This window comes from Chanodichthys erythropterus, chromosome 11 (assembly GCF_024489055.1).
Source record: "Chanodichthys erythropterus isolate Z2021 chromosome 11, ASM2448905v1, whole genome shotgun sequence".
Taxonomy (NCBI): Eukaryota; Metazoa; Chordata; class Actinopteri; order Cypriniformes; family Xenocyprididae; genus Chanodichthys; species Chanodichthys erythropterus.
The window spans coordinates 49,183,852-49,206,013 of NC_090231.1; the positions used below are offsets into that span (position 1 = coordinate 49,183,852).

The 22,162-nt window shown below is 37.0% G+C and overlaps 1 protein-coding gene across 15 annotated transcripts in view; it reads right to left on the minus strand.

Annotated features, from left to right (window-relative positions):
* LOC137030018 (adhesion G protein-coupled receptor L3-like) overlaps positions 1–22,162 on the minus strand; it is a 433,419-nt gene that overhangs the window by 82,961 nt on the left and 328,296 nt on the right. For all 15 annotated transcript variants that reach the window (XM_067399942.1, XM_067399940.1, XM_067399945.1 and 12 more), the window contains 3 exons: positions 18,532–18,654; positions 13,859–14,064; positions 11,716–11,892 (listed from right to left, as the gene is read on the minus strand). In XM_067399942.1, the coding sequence (XP_067256043.1) occupies positions 11,716–11,892; positions 13,859–14,064; positions 18,532–18,654 (506 nt within the window). The remainder of the gene's footprint in view (positions 1–11,715; positions 11,893–13,858; positions 14,065–18,531; positions 18,655–22,162) is intronic.

A 22,162-nucleotide genomic window follows, 5' to 3' on the forward strand; every position in this document is an offset into this window, starting at 1 on the left:
TAAACCCCATTAAAAATGATTTTGGTTTACAGAAATAAAGCAGAAATAAAACTTTAAAAAGTGAAACTTAAATACTATAATAGTATATAAATAATACTAAAATAAAACTTCTGCAGAATATAGATTTTATATTAAGTTTATCTTACTTTAGTACCTTTTTTTAAGGTTAAGCCTAAATCTTTTTGTTTAAAGTCCCTGTAAAGTCAATTCTGAGAATTATTTCTAAACACTTTATAAATGTTACACAAATGTATTGCTGAAACATTACAAAGACTGTGAATTGTGTAATGCTTAATTGTGAAGTTAGAGTGTTAAACAGTTTTTCACCAAGTCTCTGCTCAGGATTTTTTGGGCGGAGCTAAAACGGGGGTCTGATGACGCACTTGGACCCCCGAGCATAGCCCCTCCCCTAACACTATATAACTGTCGATGACGCACCGAGCATGGCGCCGCCTCTAACTCTACAGCGGTTCACTCGCTCAATGTCGAGTGTCATTACAGTCATACAACCCTTTGCACATATAGCTAGTAATGTCTTCGTCACGCAAATGCATATTACATGGTTGTTAAAATATACAATATGCTCGGTCTCCTTATTTAAATTTCCTAAAACGATGATATGAAGGATTCTAAAGTGATCGTTCTACACCGGATAATTTTACAAACTTTCATCAGACAGCTGGGATTCACAGATAATCCGCCGTTTTTGGTGAATGTGACTGAACAGACCTCGGCCCCCCTCCCGCCTCGGCCTTCCTACCGTCCAACCGATAACCGATGATATATGGGGCTGGACAGAGTCTCTCCCGTCCCGGCCTTCATCCTCCCGTCTCGCGGCGCCGTCTTTTGTCGACTCGACAGCAGTCCGGCAGTACATGCCCACCAATGAGTGTAAGTTGCCGAGTTATGTTATAATTAGTAGGTAGTCCACAGTAACTCTACTAAAATTTGCAACCCTCAAAATGATTATTTTTATATACATCAGTATGTTTGACTCATTAAACTCAAGTCAGTTGAGACGGCAGCTCTCGCGAGTGGGTGTGGTTTCAGCTCCGCCAGCGGACACACCCCCAGCGTTTGAGAGCAGAGAGCGCTGCCTATTTTTTCGAGATTTTGATAACTTATTTCATTTACTTGCAGATTTTTTTTAATCATTCAAAATTGGCTGGGTGGTTAATAACACATTTTTCTGCGGTGTGACAAACTCAGAACACATACTTTAAAATGACTTTTATGAGTAAACAAGAAGACACAAATTGCTTGGTAAGAAAAATAAACTTACTTCAAGATATAATCCCCCCCCCCCAAAAGTCTTTATATTTACACAATTTAAAATACAATGTGATTTCACTTGAAAAATTGCTTCTCAAGTAAGTTTATTTTGTTGTAAGACAAAAATATTAATTAAAAACATTTTTTTTTTTTTTTTTTTTTTTTTTTTTTGGTGCAGGATTCCAAGATCACTCAAATACTTGTATTTCAATAAGTTATGACATTGTCAAAATTCAACTCTACATCTAGCCGGGGCTCGTCTGTAAGGGCAGGTGGGGCAGAGCCTCACCAAAATATTCATCAAAACATAGACCTCTATATAAACTGAATCAATAATACATTGTAAATGTGTTCAGCATTCTGCACAAATATGTTTTGGATTTTAGACTATTTTAAGTCATAAAGTGAGCAGGATGTATTAAAATTTACTGTTTGGTTTCGGCAGGCATCAGTGGCGTCATTTCACTAAAAGCCAAGTTATGGCAGACTCTGATGATGTCATCCAATCTTACTCCCTAGACGTGACAGTCCAAGGGCCCTATAATACACTCGGTGCAATGCGACGCAAGGTGCAGCGCAAGTGTGTTTGCTAGTTTGCGTCCGGCGCCGTTCGCATTTTCCCGTTCAGCGCCACGTCCTTAAATTAGTAAATGCATTTGCGCCAGTTAGTGCACCCATGGGCGTGCTGGTCTAAAAAAGAGGTGTGTTCAGGTGCATTGCCGGCGCATTGCTATTTTAAGGAGCTGAAAATAGACTGCTCCATAGACCAACTCAAACCTGGTCTAAAGTCTAAAGTCAATGGCGCAATATTTTTTTGTTAGAGCGCGTTGGTAGAAACTGCACCTCTGGGTGCGTCCACAGTGCGCGTTGACTTTGCTTATTACACACAGGGATGCGCATCACACAAATATGCCAAATATTAAAAACGAAAGGATTACAGTGTAAAAAAATATTATTGTGTAGGCTACATAAATATAAAAATGTAATGATGAATAGTCATTGCGTGTATTAGAATTAGGCTACCTATTTTCAATTCAGCCTATTACTACTTATAATGATGAACGAAATTGGCTAATTAATTGAACAATCGTGCCAATACACACACATATATATTAACTGACTCATCGTGCGGAGCTATTTGAAAGCCTGCATTTGCAAGCCCGCTTTAACTTTGTGCACGAGCAGATTGGTTTCTTCGCTTTAAAAGCATTCAGCTTTTCCGCCAACAAATTCCGCCATGTAAATAGCAATCCGCCATGGCGCGACCGCATCTCGCTCTTAAAGGGAATGGGATATGACCCTCTGATTGGTTTATTGAACGTTATGCCGATTACTCATTAAGAGAATAGGGACAACCCATTTCAAAAATGCGCCCCGGCGCACGGACCGTTTTTCCGTCGTTAAAATAGCAAAAGTGGATTTGGACACTCCCTGAGTGCACCTGCGCTGTGCGCTTTACACTTTGCATTTAGATCGTTAAAATAGGGCCCCAAGTATCCTACTTCACACAACTTTTTCCAGCACTTTAAAGCTCAAAAGTCTGAAAAGTTTCACGATGTAGGAAAACTAACACTTTTATTTTAAAATCCAAAAAGACATTATATTATCGATACAGCCAGCAGAATAGTGACCAGCAATCACTATTATTATAAGTCTTTTTTTTTTGTTTGTTTGTTCTGAAGAATGTAGGAAAATTCAAAGTCTCATGAAGAAAAAAACTCATCAAGTGTGAAAATTCCATTTTAAATCAATGAATCTGTCAAAACTGCACATTGAATTTTTTATTTATCATGTGTCCGCTTTGTTTATTATAACGAGGGGATTTGTTCACATGCAGAACTTAGTAAACTTATGCTAAATATAAACTCATTCAGCATTTTGAGAGATACTGTGTGAATTCTCGCTACTGGTAACTTAAGCACCTCTGATTGGTCATTATTTTCAACAGAAATCCCTGTGATTGGCTACAATACTCAACACTGTAAATAGAGACATTGGTAGCATCGTTGAACTCAAATGACACAAATATAACAACCAGATAGCTTTAACTTACTTACTTCTCTGTTTTATTTAACAATACAAATTATGTTACTCGTAGTAATATAACTCGATTGATCAGGCAGCCAAGGTATGGCAGCCGCCATACCCGGCCATTCTCAATTGATGCCCATGGCAGGCATGTTTTTTATGATACTAAGCGAGGCAGCGGGTGCCAGAGTCCTCCCCAGCTCTACAGCACTCCATAATTTTCCAATATAAATCTGTGGTGAAAAATGGAACTGCAGCATGATCTAATTGAGATTCATTTGGGCAGATTTCAGACTTCCCCTTTTAAGTTACCTTACGTAAACCTTGCTCCAGACCAATACAAAATCAAGCAGCTTCAGCTATGTGTATATTAGTCTGCATCAGGTCAGTAACTAGTTGGCATGTGTGTTCTTCCTTATGTGGAGTAGCATAGTATAAATCCTTTAGTTTAAGCGTGATCAATTGAATATATAGTTTTGTCATGTTTGTTTTATGTTTGAGAATAGACATGGCTTTCTTTTCCTCACTGGAATTCCTCCACAACTTAGAATATTTTAAAAACAACATTTGGAGGTAATAAATATTACATTAAGGCAATTCGAAGATAGCTTTCTATGTGTATTAGCTATATTTTTTTGTGAATATTTACTAAAAAAATGATCTGCACAGTTGTAAAGTAGCTTCCAACACTGCACAACCTGCATCTATTTGTGTATTTTTTTCTGTTTTTTAAGGCAGTATCAGTGTGTGACAGTGAGCTTGATTTATTAGCGTGCCACAGTTAAAGCTTTCAGATACTGCAGACGGCCGTCATTGATTCCCCACTGTACTACCTCAGTAGGATCCCTACGGAGGCCGCACAGCCAGGGGAAAAGAGCACAGCTGATATGGGACGCATCCCAGAAGATTTTGAGTCTGGAAGACCGGATGTCAGCACTTCTGAAGAACACAGCACATGAATATTTATGAGCGTAGGTAACAGTACACAACTTATATGTGCCTGTGTGTCTGTGTGTGCGCCCCAGAGGGCTGTTGAGCACATAACACATCACTCTTCCTGAGGCCCACTCACCCTTGAGCGCTATATCTCCTCTACATTCAACACACAGTGAGTGTGTGTGTCAGTGCTGTAAGTAAATCAACAGCTCAAGCCTGCTCAGCAGAATCCACAGTGAGGCCTCAGACTTTATAGAGTCAACGCTGAGCTAAAGTAAATCTATGTGTCTATAAACACACACATACTCACTCACACACACACGTGTACATATAGAGAGTGGGATTTCATGACAAGATAAGATTCTTTATATATAATGAAACACATAATGAATGTGGAAGACAAATGTAGTTCGCTATTTTTTGTGGTGTAAAAAAGTATATTAATTGCAGAATGTTGTATATCAAAATTTTTCTTACTACTTTAGCAATTTTTATCTGTTTGTATTAAGCCTAAACATTAGAATTAAACATTAGAAACATTATACATCAGTTTCTGTTTATGCTCTGAAATGGAATGACAATGTGCATAACCATAGTAGTAAAAAAGATCAGAAAATGCCACATGAACATTTCAGAGAGTTGGCATAAATGAGTCACTGAATCAGAGTTTTGAATTAATTCACTTAAATGGGCAGTTTGAATTCAACTGACTTTCGAACAATAATGGCATTTTTGCAGTTTCAATCAGAAATGATAATTAAAGAAGGAGCGAAAAAGAGTTCTACTGTTGTGATCTTCACCAGGCTTAATAAAAAGCAAATAAAAAGCACATTGTTCATCACAATATTAACAATATTGATTAAGTTTATATTGTCAACAAAATAATAAATATAGTAAGCATTTGCTATATATCACCAAGCTCTAGCACAGAGACACAGATGAACAGTCATGAAACACACATGCACACACGCACACACACACGGAGGTGATGGAGCAGGTGTGTGATTAATAGCGCTCTGCTCTCCATCAAACACACCGACACAAAAAGGAAAAGGGATCAGTGTGTGTGTGTGTTTGTGTGTGTACTTCCAGATTCATGATCTGGTAGATTTATAACCTGTCTGAATTCTTCTTCCCTCAATATCAGTTCACGTCACTCACAGAAAACACGGCAGTTTAACAGCAGAGCTCTTGCTGAGAAGTTCCCACAAATTGGTGGAAATTGTCTCAAAGAACCAGTTAAAACATCAACAACAACAGCAATTCACTGGTTATTTCATCACGTGTTCATATATTGATATTTCATGTTAAAATGGTGCACTCAAGTGACAATTACAAAGGTTTTACACAGATAAATAATAATAATGAAAAAAAAAAAAAAAAAAAAAAAAAACTTTAGAGAAATTTGAGACATTTTTAATGTTTTTCTAGATTACCGAAACGATCAAATTTGATTAAAATTAGATCATTTCAGTCATCTAGAAAAATGTTTAAAACAACCGCAGTCAGACACTGTGTCATGCAATGATGGGATTACTAATACTACTAATAATAACAGATTTAACTTAATATAATGTTTTAGCCAGCATTCAAAGCGCATAAACATTAAAATATGCTAGTTTGCGGTCAGTGAGATCTTTTTAAAGATAATATAAAATGTATTTATTTAGCAAGGATGCATTAAACTGATCAAGTCATTTATAATGTTACATCAGATTTCTATTTCAAATAAATTTTTCTTTCTTTTGAACTTTCTATTCATCGAAGACTTAGTTTCCACAAAAACATGAAGCAGCACAACTGTTTTCATGAAGGATCATGTGACTCTGAAGACCAGAGTAATGATGCTGAAAATTCAGCTTTGCATCACATGAATCAATTACATTTTAAAAGATATTTAAATAGGTAACAGTTATTTTAGAATGAAATAATATTTCACAATATATCTGATTCAACTGTACTTTTGATCAAATAAATGCCGCCTTGGTGAGCATAAGATATGTCTTTCAAAAACATCGAAGTCCCCCTGTGGTGAAAATCAAGTTTTTAATGCTGTTCATGTGTTTATGTGGTGTTTTTAATATGCTTAAGGACAAACCATGTGCAAATTCAAAAAAAAAAAAAAAAAGCTTTGGAATTGCTAGTGTTTGTGACGTCACAAACGGGAACATGGTTTGTGTAACATTAACAACACATTATTAGCTGTTTAATAATGTAAGCAAGCAAAAGGCTAATCATATTAATTACCGTTATGTGTCCGACATTGTAAAAAGTGCTACCATTGCACAGCATTTATTTCAGTAAGTTGACCGAGTGGATCTCTGAGCTTGTGTGAGTGAGTGGAGGTGGGGCTAATTAGCATATCCATAGGTCCTCATATACTAAATGAGGCAAAGGTGCAGAGTTATATTCAAGCTATTTTAAGGCATTGAGATTTTTTATTTTTTTTTCCCACAGGAAATATGTCATTTTGGTGATCAAAGATGAGTTTTAAGGGATACAGAGGGATTTTAACATACTGTATCTTACCGCCCCCAAACTTTTGAATGGAATTGAGCAGAACTTACTTCTGAAGCTCGGAAGCTCCAGTTTAGTCATGGAAAAAAAAAAAAAGTAGTAGGAGGAAGATTTTCATCTGTTGGCAGCTGTACTTCTGGAGGAATGTTACCTTTGCTTTAGTTTCGGAGCAGAATGAATGAGTTGAATGCATTTCAGTGACGCACAGTCTTTCATAAAAGGCCTTCAGAAACAAACACGAGCACACATCTGTACAAAGCCTCATTAAGAACACATTCATGCACACATTTCAGCTATGCAGCAGTCAGTGTCAGAATTCTAACAGTCCTCGTTTTCTCAATCTAATGAGTCATAACCTTGGTTATGAGAGCACGAGATATCCATGACGTCTAGCAGCCCTCCTTTAAGATTGAAGATTGATGGATGACAATTGCCTGACATTGTCCCCAGACTCAGCATCAATGCATCTCTCTGCCACTCCAGTGGTCTCAATGTGTCCATTAATACACCTCTCGCTATCACTGGCACTGCTGCAGCCATGGCAACAACAAAACACTCACCTGTGAGGATTTACCCACAAAATCTCTCTCTCATTCACCAACAATCTGAGGGTGAAATGGAGCGGTCAGGTGGATAAATACATGACTGAATTAAACCCATCTATAAGGCTATATAGTGCTGAATAAGACTTTTTGCCTGGGCAACAATCCTGTACAATGCAGTTTGGCAGTTCAGGCAGTGGGACAAAATGTAAAACATTTTTTTTAAATTCAGTATTTTTTTGTAAGTTTTTAATGTTTAGTTTATTTGAAATAGTTCTATTTAGCTTTAATTTATTTTCATTTCAGATTTAGTATTAGAAATGATTTGTACTTTTCTGAGGCAACATTTTAATTTAATTAAAATGAACAATGAAGTTTGGTAGTGTGACAGATTAGTTCATTTTAATTTTACTTTAAAGGATTAGTTCACTTTCAAATTAAAATTACCCCAAGCTTTACTGACCCTCAAGCCATCCTACACTGTAATGTTTGTTTTTATTTGTTTTGACAACATTTTTTCTTTTGTCAAATCAACTTAATTAATGTGGTTCAGATAACATAATATTTTGAGTTTCTGTTGATTAAACCAATCGCCTTCATTGTATTAACTAACATTTTTAATTTTAATGAACTCAAAATTAAGGCAACCAGGTAACTTACTTTTTAAAGTTAAACCAACAATTCCTTTTTACAGTGTAGGTGTATATGACTTTCTTCTTTCTGATGAACACAATCGGAGATATACAAATACATATCCTGACGGATCAGAGCTTTATAATGGCAGTGAGTGGGATCAACAAGGTGAAACAAGGTGCTTCCATCCACATCCATCCATCATAAACATACTCCACACGGCTCCGGGGGGTTAATAAAGTGATGCATTTGTGTAAAAAAAAAGAAAAAAAAAAGTAAAAGTATTTTTACTTAAAATATATACCATATTTAAGTAAAATATCTAATAGTTTTATTTCTCATGACATGACCAATATGGCTGCTCATGCCTAAGTGTGGGTTTGTTTTTGCATGGAGGGTTGTGTCCATTTCTATTGTGGGCGTGTCACTGTCCTAAATGAGTGTCCATCTGCACCATTCGTTGACCACTACTTCCAGACATGACTCACACAGTGTAAATGAAATCGGAGTGGGGAGATTTTATTTTAAACAGCAGGACCTGAACGAGACCTGCAGTTTTCCCTTCTCTCACTTGCTAATCAAAACGTCTGTCAGCGATTTACTCCTCTCTCTCGTTCTCTCGAGAGTCATGGCTGTCGACTGTGCTCCACAGGGCCACTGAGCGGGGCCATTGTTTCATCTGTCAAAATGTCTTTTCCCCCCTCATTTTTCACTGTTTTTCACTCCTGTCAATTGTTCTCTTGCTTTTCGGTTTCTCTACAGGTAAAGCTGAATTTTGGCTCTGAATGGAAAATGTAAATTAAGCTTTTAGACTAAATGCACCTAGCTGAGACTCCGTCCCATGTGAGCCCACGCCTGCCAGGCGAAGGAAAAAACCCTGCCGCCAAATTGTGTTCTCAACAACACCGGGAACGACAGACTTCAATAGAGAAACAACAAAACAAAAACAGACAAATGGCACTAAGAGGTGATCATTTTGAAAATAATGCATGGCAGCAACTTACAAAACCTCAGAAGGTGTCAAGCTGTATGTCAGACGTATCATGTTGGCCTTTAAAACACGCTCAAAACGAACAAAAAGCAACAATAACAAAGTATTCTTAAAAAAAACAGCAGTGTATGTGTGTGTTTGTTCAGTGTGTATTAAGTCACTCAGCAGGGAATCGTCGTTGATCATGGATCATATGGAGAGATAAAGACCGCCCACCTGCTGATCTCCCACAATGCACCTCACAGCCTGGAGTCATCAACAAACAATAAACAGTCTCCACAGAGATCTGCTCCACATCCACCTGCTTCAAACAAACACACCTCACGTCTTTCTTCTGAATTTTCAGAGCAAAATCCATTCAGCACCTCTGAACATCCTGGGATGATTTGGGCTATGTTCAGACTTCCAGCAAAAATCTGTTTTTTTGCATATCCACATTTTTTACCCAGAAGTCACATGAAATCAGATTTTTTTTTTTTTTTTTTTCAAATCAGATTCAAACCACATTTGGAGGTGGTCTCCAGATGCATCTCAGTCTGGACACTCTTGCTGTTCAAATCGGATTTCAAATTGTCTTTTGTCATTTTGTATAAAATAGAAAATGTTTAGTTCAGTACATTTGCTTTACAGTAAACTTGAGGGGGTGTTTGATTATGATTTCACTTTTTTAACTTTAGTTAGTGTGTAATGTTGCCGTTAGAGAATAAACAACATCTGTGAAGTTACGACACTCAAAGTTCAATACAAAGTTAGTGACATCACTAACACTAAAATTTACATAAACTCTGCCCCAGAGAATATGCAACAAAGAGTGTGAGGCCATGTTGGGCTGCTTTAGAGAAGAGGAAGAGTTGCTGTGTTGTTGCCATGCCGTCGTTTTATACCAGACTGCTTCACAAACAAGGGTCAATTCAATGCAGGATTTGCATAAAAGATTAACATGACGGCACATGCTAGTTACTGAGCTGAATCAACTCCACAGCAACCTCATAAATTTATCCACTAACCATTCAGAAACTTCCAGTTTCATTCTAAAAGTTGTAGCTTTTTCCTAAGTCTCTCCATCAGTGTCCGACTCCGGTTTGACCAATGTAAGTTTGACAATCATCATTTTGACTGTGTCATTGTTGTCCAGCATTGTTGTTGTTGAGCAACTATAGAGCGAGATGTTAAAGCTCCACCCTCTTCTGGAAAGCAGGACCGGGAGCAGCAGCTCATTTGCATTTTAAGGGACACAAAAAAACAGCGTGATTTTGCCAAATAGGGGCAAATTTGACAAGCTGTAATAAATGATCTATGAGGTATTTTGAGCTGAAACTTCACAGACACATTCTTGGGACACCAGAGACTTATATTACATCTTGTGAAAAGGGGCATTTAAGTCCCCTTTAAACTTTTTTACACTTTCACTTCTGCAAAAATCTGCTGAGTGTCTTCCAAAGCATTCATGGATTACAACCATTTAAGTTCAGATCTATGCTGAAAAACTGGGGTTCCTTCGGAACACAAATTAAGCTATTTTTAAATATAGCTGCAAGCAGCGATACGGGGCAAAGCCCATAAAGGGGCAGCAACAGCAGTGCAGAGCCAGAAGGTCAAAACCAGCAGAAATAGAACATACATACATAAAAAAACAGATTCAGAAATACAGGTGAGAATGAATTTAAAATGAACAGAAGTTCAGATAAGAATGAACACAAAGTGAAAAAAACAAAAACAAATGCCTAATCCAAGATGAAGAAGGATTAGTACAATGCTCATCCAGATAATAAAGGAATCGAAGTGGCACAACCTCACACACACTTTTATAACGCAACATTTGCACCACTTCTGGCCACGTGCCACACAGGAGTCGAACCAACAACCTAAAAGGTTTGGGGCCTGTGACTTCGCAAACCAGTTGACGCACAGTCACCAGGCTGCCAAGGAGAGCTTTCAGTGTGAGAATGAGCACACAAAAGCAATTCTTGAAAAGCCTAAATTCAATCTGTTCATCATATAAATAAAAGCAAATGTGTCTCTTCAGAGAATCTGGACTAAACCGCTCAATTCATGCAGATTAGTTTTACAATCTCTTTATGAACTCTCTGAAGCATCAAAGTGGTAGTTGCATAGCTGTCAATGGAGGGACAGAAATCTCTCCGATTTTATTAAAAATATCTATTTGTGTCCCGAAGATGAATGAAAGTCTTACGGGTTCGGAACAAGATGAGGGTGAGTAAATGATGACAGAATTTTCATTTTTGGGTGAACTAACCCTTTAACAGGTTAATAATATATATGTACATATTTGGGGGGTGTTCGTAATACTGTTATTCATCTGTAAAACCATGCGTAATTGTTGCAATGTGTAAATTGTTGCATTCAAATTGGTTTTACAAACAATTTACACTCTGACCAGCTGTCCTGTATCATTCCCTCAAACAAACACACTTCACATCTTTCTTGAGAGCAAAATCCATTCAGCACCTCTAAACATCTCAGGATGATTTACATTATATAGTTTACATTTTCCTAGAGTGGAATGCTAGTTTCCTCCACAAGAAAATGGCAGTTTTGTAAGAAGAAACACTTGAACAATATATATTTACATAATTGGGGTTGTTCGTAATAATGTTATTCATTTGTAAAACCGCATTGTTGCAATGTGTAAATTGCATTGAAAACAATCTGATGGGTTGTGCTACATCATACAATGTTTTAATGTGTGGACAGATACATTGTTGCTGGAAACGTCTTAGTTTAGAACAAGTCTGATGTTTATATCGCAGACAGATGTATTTAAAGTGCAACTACCGTCACGTCCACATGAGCCATGAGCACAGCAAAGTTGGTCAGGTGTGTGCAGGAGCAGGTGGTGTGCGTTCGGTTGGTTCCCAGCAGCCGGCAGTCCTGGGTGGACCAGAAGCCCGTCATACTGCGCTTCGAGTAGCTCCAGAATGAACAGTTGGGGTTGAAATTCTCCTCTGACTGCTGGAGGAGGAAGAACAACAAACTGCATGAGAGAGGGAATGAGCAGAACACACAACATGGGCAATAACAAGAGTTACACTCAAAAGGAACCTTTTGAAACACCTGTCAACACCCAAATAATTTATCCACCAGAACTATTGTTTTACTGATCATGAAACTGCAGGATGGATGAAGATATAATTGGATGAGCCACATAAACACACACCTGTGAGCTGAGATAAGTTTTAGAGGACGCATGACAGAGGTTCAATGTTTTTAATTTGATTTAGTCAATTTGCATGTCAAGTGATTATTGTGTTTTAGGCAATCCATGACAAAATTATCAGGTAGCTGCATGTTATTTATTTGGAGTTTCTAGCTGCATTTGGTGCATGACAGGCATTGGACCCTGTTTACACTGGAAATGACTATACGTTTTATCTCATATGTTTATCATCACACACAGTAAACCCATGAGAGGAAAACATCCCCATATATCTGTAGATATTTCAAAGACTTCATTTGCTTCCTTTGAGCGATTTTTATTCCAGTTCCACACTTCCTTCAGACCACCGGCTCTGGGTAAATGGGATGTTTCCTCATTGAGGATAATTATGAGCTTGCTGATCTTCACCCACGCTGAATTTATACTAATCTAGATGTGGGCCACCAGGTGCTCAGTGGAAGGAAGACTTTAATATCACAAAGCCACACACACTCACACGTCACACACACATTGATACAAATTATGTTGACATTTGATTTGTTTTTTGTTTTTGTTTTGTTCGTTTTTTCTTTTGGAATAACATGAATCAATGTGTGCTTAATTGTATTATTAACTGTAATTGTAGTGTAAATCTTAAATGTATATTTAAAAAAAAAATGCACTTGCAGGTTATATAATATTAATTAAATAAAATGACACTTAAGTGTACTTAAAGATAATGCACTTTCATGACTGTTTCTTAACACAATTAAGTACATTTAAAAGTGCACTTTATAATAAATGTCATGTTTTATCTCTAAAGTACATTTTAGATCATTGTTTGGATAATCTTTTGTAATGCTTTAAAGAAGTACGCTTATTTTGATGTGATGACTAACTGACTAAAGCACATGTAATATACTTGATTATAATTTTGACTGTAGTGTTTTCAATACACAATTCAATACATTTGGAGTTAATATATTTTGAATATACTAAATTGCATCACACAGTTGTGTAATTGCAAATATACTTAAATGCATGACATAAGTTTCAATAGAAATGACATTAAAGTATATATTTAGTTTACCATAAATGCTTGTCAGTACATTGGGCAGTACACTTTAACCATATTTCAAAAGACATAGAAGTAATTATGAAATTACAAATAAAGGTGTACTTAAGTGGGTCAAAAAGCCCATTAAAGTTCAACTAATTCCATATGATATAAATTTAAAATTCTGCATTTTGTGGGAAAAATATGTTTAAACTCTGTAAAATGCATTAAAAGGAGCTAAGAGTAAAACACTGTTACTGGTGGCTGAAAGCATGATCAAGCTAGCCAAAATCTAGCATAAACAGAGACACAGGGCGTTGGAACATGCAGAGCTCTAGCCAGTTCGATTCTGTGGAAATCTGCAGAGTTCTGTGAATATCGCTTTACCATGAACATCCTCCCACACACACAAACAGGAAATCAAGTTCCCTGGTCTTTCAACCTGTCTAATCACAGCTGGAGGCAGAGTTTCTGTGTATGTAATTTTTTGGGTGCGTTTCAATAAAGTGGTTGGATGAAAAATAATTCAAGCATAAATGCTGGTGGTGTGACTGAGGGACCCAGTGCAACCATTTATTCATCACCTCTTTACCTAAACAATCACATGCACACACACATATACAATCCAGCACTCTTGGAATTTCATTCAAAAAAGGATTTTTCCATTTTAACAACAAATCTTACAGTGAACACAACACAAACTGCATGTCGTACGGCCCCCGTACCTGAATATGTCGCACTGTGAATATGACGGGGTCAGACAGGTAAACTTTGTTACTGTCTTTGTTGATGGCCGCCGTTATAATGGGAGAGTTGACGATGACAGAGTAGTTGGTGTTTAACGTCTCGCTACTGAACTTCATGCTGGCGTTTTCTGTGGACAGGTATGAACCCAGATGCTTATACAGGACGAATGCCATCCGAATCTCACCTGAAACAGACAGACAGAAAGAGAGAGAGTGGCTGTTAGTTTTTATTATGAATTTATTCATTATTATGACAAAGTTCACATGAGTTGTTTCAGTAATTTGGTGCTATCAGAAGTATTTAAAAAAAAGCTGTAAAAAGCCTCGCATTTGAGGTCTCAAATAAATTGGTCATTATATATATATATATATATATATATATATATATATATATATATATATATATATATACACACACACACACACACACACACACACACAAACCCGATTCCAAAAAAGTTGGGACACTGTACAAATTGTGAATAAAAAGGAATACAATAATTTACAAATCTCATAAATATTTTATTCACAAAAGAATATAGATAACATATCAAATGTTGAAAGTGAGACATTTTGAAATGTCACGCCAAATATTGGCTCATTTTGGATTTCATGAGAGCTACACATTCCAAAAAAGTTGGGACAGGTAGCAATAAGAGGCCGGAAAAGTTTAATGTACGTATACATATAAGGAACAGCTGAAGGACCAATCTGCAACTTATTAGGTCAATTGGCAACATGATTAGGTATAAAAGAGCCTCTCAGAAGTCAAGATGGGCAGAGGATCACCAATTCCCCCAATGCTGCGGCGAAAAATAGTGGAGCAATATAAGAAAGGAGTTTCTCAGAGAAAAATTGTGAAGAGTTTGAAGTTATCATCATCTATAGTGCATAATATCATCCAAAGATTCAGAGAATCTGGAACAATCTCTGTGCATAAGGGTCAAGGCCGGAAAACCATACTGGATGCCCGTGATCTTCGGGCCCTTAGACGGCACTGCATCACATACAGGAATGCTACTGTAATGGAAATCACAATATGGGCTCAGAAAATTGTCGGTGAACACAATCTACCGTGCCATTTGCCGGCTAAAACTCTATAGGTCAAAAAAGAAGCCATATCTAAGCATGATCCAGAAGCACAGGCGTTTTCTCTGGGCCACGGCTCATTTAAAATGGACTGTGACAAAGTGGAAAACCGTTCTGTGGTCAGACAAATTAAAATTTGAAGTTCTTTTTGGAAAACTGGGACGCCATGTCATCCAGACTAAATAGGACAAGGACAACCCAAGTTGCTATCAGCGCTCAGTTCAGAAGCCTGCATCTCTGATGGTATGGGGTTGCATGAGTGCGTGTGGCATGGGCAGCTTACACATCTGGAAAGGCACCATCAATGCTGAAAGGTATATCCAAGTTATAGAACAACATATGCTCTCATCCAGACGTTGTCTCTTTCAGGGAAGACCTTGCATTTTCCAACATGACAATGCCAGACCACATACTGCATCAATTACAACATCATGGCTGCGTAGAAGAAGAATCCGGGTACTGAAATGGCCAACCTGCAGTACAGATCTTTCACCAATAGAAAACATTTGGCACACCATAAAGAGGAAGATGCGACAAAGAAGACCTAAGACAGTTGAGCAACTAGAAGCCTGTATTAGACAAGAATGGGACAACATTCCTATTCCTAAACTTGAGCAACTTGTCTCCTCAGTCCCCAGACGTTTGTAGACTGTTATAAAAAGAAGAGGGGATGCCACACAGTAGTAAACATGGCCTTGTCCCAACTTTTTTGAGATGTGTTGATGCCATGAAATTTAAAATCAACTTATTTTTCCCTTAAAATGATACATTTTCTCAGTTTAAACATTTGATATGTCATCTATGTTGTATTCTGAATAAAATATTGAAATTTGAAACTTCCACACCATTGCATTCTGTTTTTATTCACAATTTGTACAGTGTCCCAACTTTTTTGTCGGGTTTGTTTATACAGCTCTGGAAAAAATTAAGTTAATTTTTTCCAGAGCTGTATAAACAAACCCGACAAACAAGTTGTGAAAAAGTGTATATATAAATATACACTTTACTTTACTTGTTAGTGTTCCACTGTACCGCCTGCAGTACACATACCTTTCAAAAGAGACAAAACCATGCATATACTCCAAATGGTTCAAGAACAGCATGCAAATTTACTTTGGGTATGCCTTTTTAGGTGCTTTAGGCAAATTTTACAGGAATGCAAAGGGGTTAATTTAATATTTATAACATTCCTGAACATCAGCACAATTGTTCAATAAACAATTCAATAAACAGGACAATTAAAATTAAGTATCTTAACATTTTAGACACAACACTGTTTTTGAATATTTCAGAAACAAAAACAGCTCCATTACTGAATGATTCTGCATTTTTGAATGAATCAAGTCAATGATTCAATGACCCATTCATAAATAAAGCTTTGTTTCTGAAATGAATCAGGTGTTTTAAATGATTCATTGAATGAATGACTCAATGAAGCACTCATTAAGTCATATTTCATATTTAAAAGTATCATTTCATATTTCTATATTGAAAATGTTATGCTTAAAATAAGAATCTCATAACATTGTCATTTTAATTGCAGTGTAAATGCACTCATCTCATCTCAGAGCTTCAGGAAACACTCTATGTACTTTATTAACCCCCTATAAGCCACTTATGTTTACCAAGACTGCATTCATTTGATCAAAAATACAGTAAAATTTTTTTACATATTATTACAATTTAAAATAACTGTATTCTATTGTAATATATATTTAAAATGTAATTTATTCCTGTGACACAAAGCTGAATTTTTTAACAATTTTTCTGGTCTTCAGTGTCACATGATCCTTCAGAAATCATTGTAATATGCTGATTTGCTGCTCAATAAACATTTCTTATTATTATCAATTATTATAACGAAGTTCTGCTGCTTCATATTTTTGTGGAAACCGAAATAGAAATATTTTGTAACAATGCAAATATCTTTACTGTCACTTTTGATCAATTTATTAGATAGATGTATTTCATTGATACCTATTTCATTTGATTGGTAACAGCTTATAGTGTCTTTTTTTTGTATAATTGAATTAATTAATTGAATTTAAGAATTTGACATAAAAGAAGTTGAATGTTGTACATAAAAAGTTTTGAAAAACTTTGCCCTTATAAAGGTAAAAACGCCCCTGGAAATTAATTTAAATGGGCAAATATCGTCCCTTAAAGGAAATGTTAATTTCTTTCACTGCGTGAGAGATTCAAGGGGAGCTTGTTTAGGAGATCAGCCTCCTGCTAAAGCTTTAAAAAAGCTAAAAGCGACAGTTTAACAAAGCAAAACTTGTTCAATCTGCTGTTGAACACGTCCTGATTGGACGTACTGGGGTTCTGTGGCATGAGTTCACTAAAAAAGCTTCTTCATTACCACATCATAGAGAGCATGCAGACACTGTCTCAAGCTGATCGAAATCCTGTTTTAGCCGCTATATTAGAGGAAAAGAGCAATGAAGTGAAATAATTTGAGCTTTGATTAGATGGGATTCAGTAGATCATGAAATGAATACATAACACCCATAATGCTTTGTTCCTTTCGGCAGCCTTTACTGAAAGCCACAAAGGTTTTGAGTGTGCGAGAAAAAAGGGAGGGAAAAAAAATGTAAGCACAGTCGATTTGATTCAGCTTTATTGAAATGTTATTAGTGCTTTACTGCCTCCTTTGACAGAGCTACAGTTCTGCTCGTTATTTTCGCGTCTCTCACTTGCTTTTTTCAAGAAAAGAAATTTAAAAAAAACCCCACCACCACCGCCGCCACCCCACAGAGTCTGGGATCCCCGACTCACAAGAACAGACGCCAATTTTTCGCAATTCTTGCTGATGGGCTGTTCAGTAACAAGTGTTTGATGATGGGAGGGAAACCTCTGATGAAGGAAACCATTTTGCTGTCAACTTGTTCATAAAAAGGGAATAAGCACTGAGGATCTAAACTTATTAGACCAATATTGTATTTTGTAAGAAGGATATTGGAAATTCGGAGTTTCAGAGAATGGAAGTTGTGTTGGTGTTCAGTTCAATTTTAGTATCATTTATATACTATTATAGTTTTTGTTAATATTTTTAATTACATTTTTTTCATATTTTCTGTTTTCGTTTTCATTTTATTTAAAGTTTTGCTTTGTCTTTTTGTTTTGTTATGTGTTTTTGTGTGTTGCGCAGTCGCTCCAGTGGCCTCGTTCAGCTCCCACAACACTCGGTCCTGCTCTGCTTCATACTACAGTAACGTTAATAAATCACATCCATGAACATGATTTCTTCACGAGTCCTATGCCAATTGGTTTCCACTAACTGTGAGGTGAAGACCACATGTCCCAAGATTCCGCGCTCAAACTTGGCGTCGTCAAGCTACGCCTTTGTTTTGAATAGGCCTCTAGTGACCTTTACATATTGCACCTTTAAACTAAACAAAAATGCGAAATGTTGCCTTGACAATTAGTTAAAATATGTTTTTTTAATATTGTATTTTAGTTTACGTTAATGTAAAGTAATTTTTATTTTGGCATTAGTTTTAGTTATTTATAGCAATACTGTTGGCACTACATATGACCACTCTATAAAGTTGTGAGCGTACCGTTTCTGCCGTGTTGTTTGAGAGTGTTGGCTGACAGGTGGATGCCGTTCCCTTGGCCTCCTGTCTGTGGAAACTTCAGATCAGGCAGATTTCCATCAGTGCTCATCCTCGCCACCTCCAGCTCTGAACAAAGACACACACATGACAGTGTAATAAAAGTGAATGAGGGCTGGGGAAAGAAACAACAACTTTAATATACGTGGTCCATCCCACTTTTGTGCTATTTTCAAAGCCTTTTGTAGTCATTCACATGCTTTGTGTGATGAATATATCAAAATCTTGACATTCCCTCAAGATCTTTATTGCAAGTTTACAAGAACTGTAGCAATTTTAAATATATTAATTAAATGTAGTCATTTTAAATAAATTAATTAATTATGCATTTTTTATCCGAATGAACCAGAGAACACCCAGATTCTTTTAAAAGATGCCAACTTTCCATTTTTCATTTTGGACGTTTTACAATACAGTATTTAAAGGGATACTCCACCGTTTTTTTCATTTTAAACTATGTTATTCCCTTAACTAAGACGAGTTGATACATACCTCTCTCGTCTCAGTGCGTGCACTAAATTAAGTCTTGCGGTGAAACTTTGTTAGCGCTTAGCCCAGTTCATTCAATAGGGGCCAAGCAGAGAAGCTACCAAACACCTCCACGTTTCCCTGGTTGTTACTCTTGTGGTGCAAGTCGACTTGCGCAGTATGCGTACGGTCGTCCGCCGGAAGCTATTATTTTAGATGATAAAGTTCTAAATATGGAAATTTTTCTTACAAAACCCCATCACTCCACTTCAGAAAATCCTTTATTAACCCCCTAAAGCCATATGGATTATTTTATTATGGAAGGATGCATTTTTTTGAGCTTCAAAATCACGCCACCCACAAACTTGTGTAGAGTTGGCAGTTCAATAAAAAAAAAAGTTCAAAAGGAGAATGCAACTCTTGCTGTGCTGTTTCCACAAATCAAAGCATCATATGCTGTTTGAGATTTCTACTATGATTCAGCACAGCTCTCTAATCAAAGTATGAATACATTGACTCACTACATCACCACCAGGCCTGATTTTGCAGCTGCATTTTTGGGCATTCATAAACATTCTTTCATAGAACCTGAAAAGAAGTCGGCCGCAAAATCCCAGAGCATTTACACAAACACTTATCGTACCAAAATTAACATTAAAAATCCCAACAGAGACGTAGATTCGGCGGAGGGCGCTTACCACCGCTGCAGGTATTTGCTGCCAACAGGACAAAAGAGCGATAAAGAGCCGTGGGCAGAAAGAGACGACTATTGCATGCTGGAAATACTTTTTCATTCTTCCACCGTCGCTGTGAAAAGCTTAAGACAGCAAACAGCGGGCTGAGACGCTGTTGTGCCTCAAGAGAAATCAAAAGCCGGTTTAAATAACGTGTTAATCACCTAAAATCTGCTCACCAGATTATGAGTGTGAGGACAGACACTCCAACAAACAAACACACTCTCCATCAAAAAGGAAAATCTAAATACAATGGCACACTGTTTTTTAAAGCGCATTATATTAAACCGAAAGAGGAGGATAACAACCACTTCAGGGTAAGTTGGCAAAAGATGAGCATCCATTCTCACACACAAACAGGCTTTTATTTCCCCGAACAACTGTGTCATCAACACTATCATCAGATGGCAACGCCGCTAATCTTCTCCCGATTCTCCACATGGTGCGACGTTGGCGCTCTGTGTCGTCTTAAAGGGATAGTTTCCTCAAAAATTAAAATGCTGTCATCGTTCTCATCCTCATGCAAATTATGAGAAATATAAATGACAATACGATTAAGAACAAAAAAGCTGAGAATAAAAAAATAAAAGAAATAAAAAGCCAATGACCCTGGGTTGCAAACATAACACCTTTAGACACATTGTGCCAGGTTTAAAGGGTTAGTTCACCCAAAAATTTAAATTATGTCACCAATGCGCGTTCATGAGAGGACCACAACACATGCGACGTGTTGGAGATTCATATTTTGTAAATAAAGTGGTAAATTATGTTTTTATTATTTTTTTATTTTTATTTTTTTGATCAAAAAATGCACTTGTGTCACTTCATAAAATTGAGGTTAAACCACTTGGGTCACATGGATTACTTTAATGATGTCTCTACTACTTTTTCTGGGGCTTGAAAGTGGTAGTTGCATAGGCTGTCAACAGAAGGACATAAAGCTCTCAAGGCCTTTGCACACTGAGTCCGAAATTCGCATGCGAAATTTCGCACGTTAAAAAATAAATTCGACCTCACGTTATGTCAATCACGTTTGCACACTGCCTCCGAAACTTTCGTCCGTCAAAAAAAAATATTCGGATCAGGATTGATTTTCTGCGTTTTTCGCATCCGTGGCACGCATTTTGAGAGACGTTTTGACAATTCAGAACCACCGTACGCGAACTCAAAAATCCCGAATACCCATCTGACAATTTGATCCACGTTGCCTGCAGCACAAAACAGCAGCACTGAATGACAAACAACGTGCGGAATACAAAGACAAATTGTGCCAGTAGCACACGCCAGTTTTCGCAATGCATTCATTAATACGCATTGTGTGCAAGGTCTCTGTGCGTGACAAATTTTTAAGATTACGAATACGGAAAAACGCATGAGAAAATTTCGGACTCAGTGTGCAAAGGCCTTCAGATTTTATCAAAAAGATTCTGAACACGAACGAAAGTCTTGCGGGTTTGGAACGACATGTTGGTGAGCATAGGTGTAATTTGCAGGTGGGATGGGTGGGACTTTTTTAACGGGGTCGATATTGTCCCCAACACTTTTTAAAACATGTCGCAGCACGGATATATCTAATACAAAAGAAACATCTCTAGCTTATTAGCAATTTGTTCATTTGTGTTAAATAATAGGCAATCTGGCGCTGGGATGTGTTAAAAAAGAAAATAAAATAAATTATATGAGGGTGGATTAGATCCTCTGGATAAATTTATAAATACATTTTGTGCATTTATTATTGTAATAATACAATTACAATACCCACTGAGGGTGAGTATGACATAATTTTCATTTGGGGTGAACAAACCCTTTAATGTCAAACTTTATTGATTTTTGCATGTTTTGGATGATTAAATCTTACATTTCCTTATATTCCTCACACAACATACTACTGAATATCTTCAAAATGCTTGAAATAGAGCGTAAAACTCGCATGGACGACACATTGGAGCATATATGACTGCCTTTTGGAGCTTGTGTAAAGTTCTTAATAAAATAACGATTATTGGAATACATTTTAAAAGAGAATACCTTTTCAGTCTTTCTACTTCCAAATTCAATGTGTTACTTGCTGTTTCTTTGTAATTAACTGTGATAATAGCAATTTATAAATGAAAACTTATTCTACACCAATGTTCTTTTTTTCAATGTATGGAAAACAGCATCTCCTTGTGTGTTCCACCAAAGAAAGAACATAATATGAGTTTGAAGTGACATGAGAGTGCATAAAAGACTGAATTATCAATTTCAGGTGATCTATTCCTTTAACTGAAGGCTGTTTTTCAGCTCTGCAGAGCCAGTGACGGACTCAGCTGCCCCGTGGGCCAAACAAACCTTATAACGCCGCAAACTAACCCCATCAAACAGGGCCTGAAGGT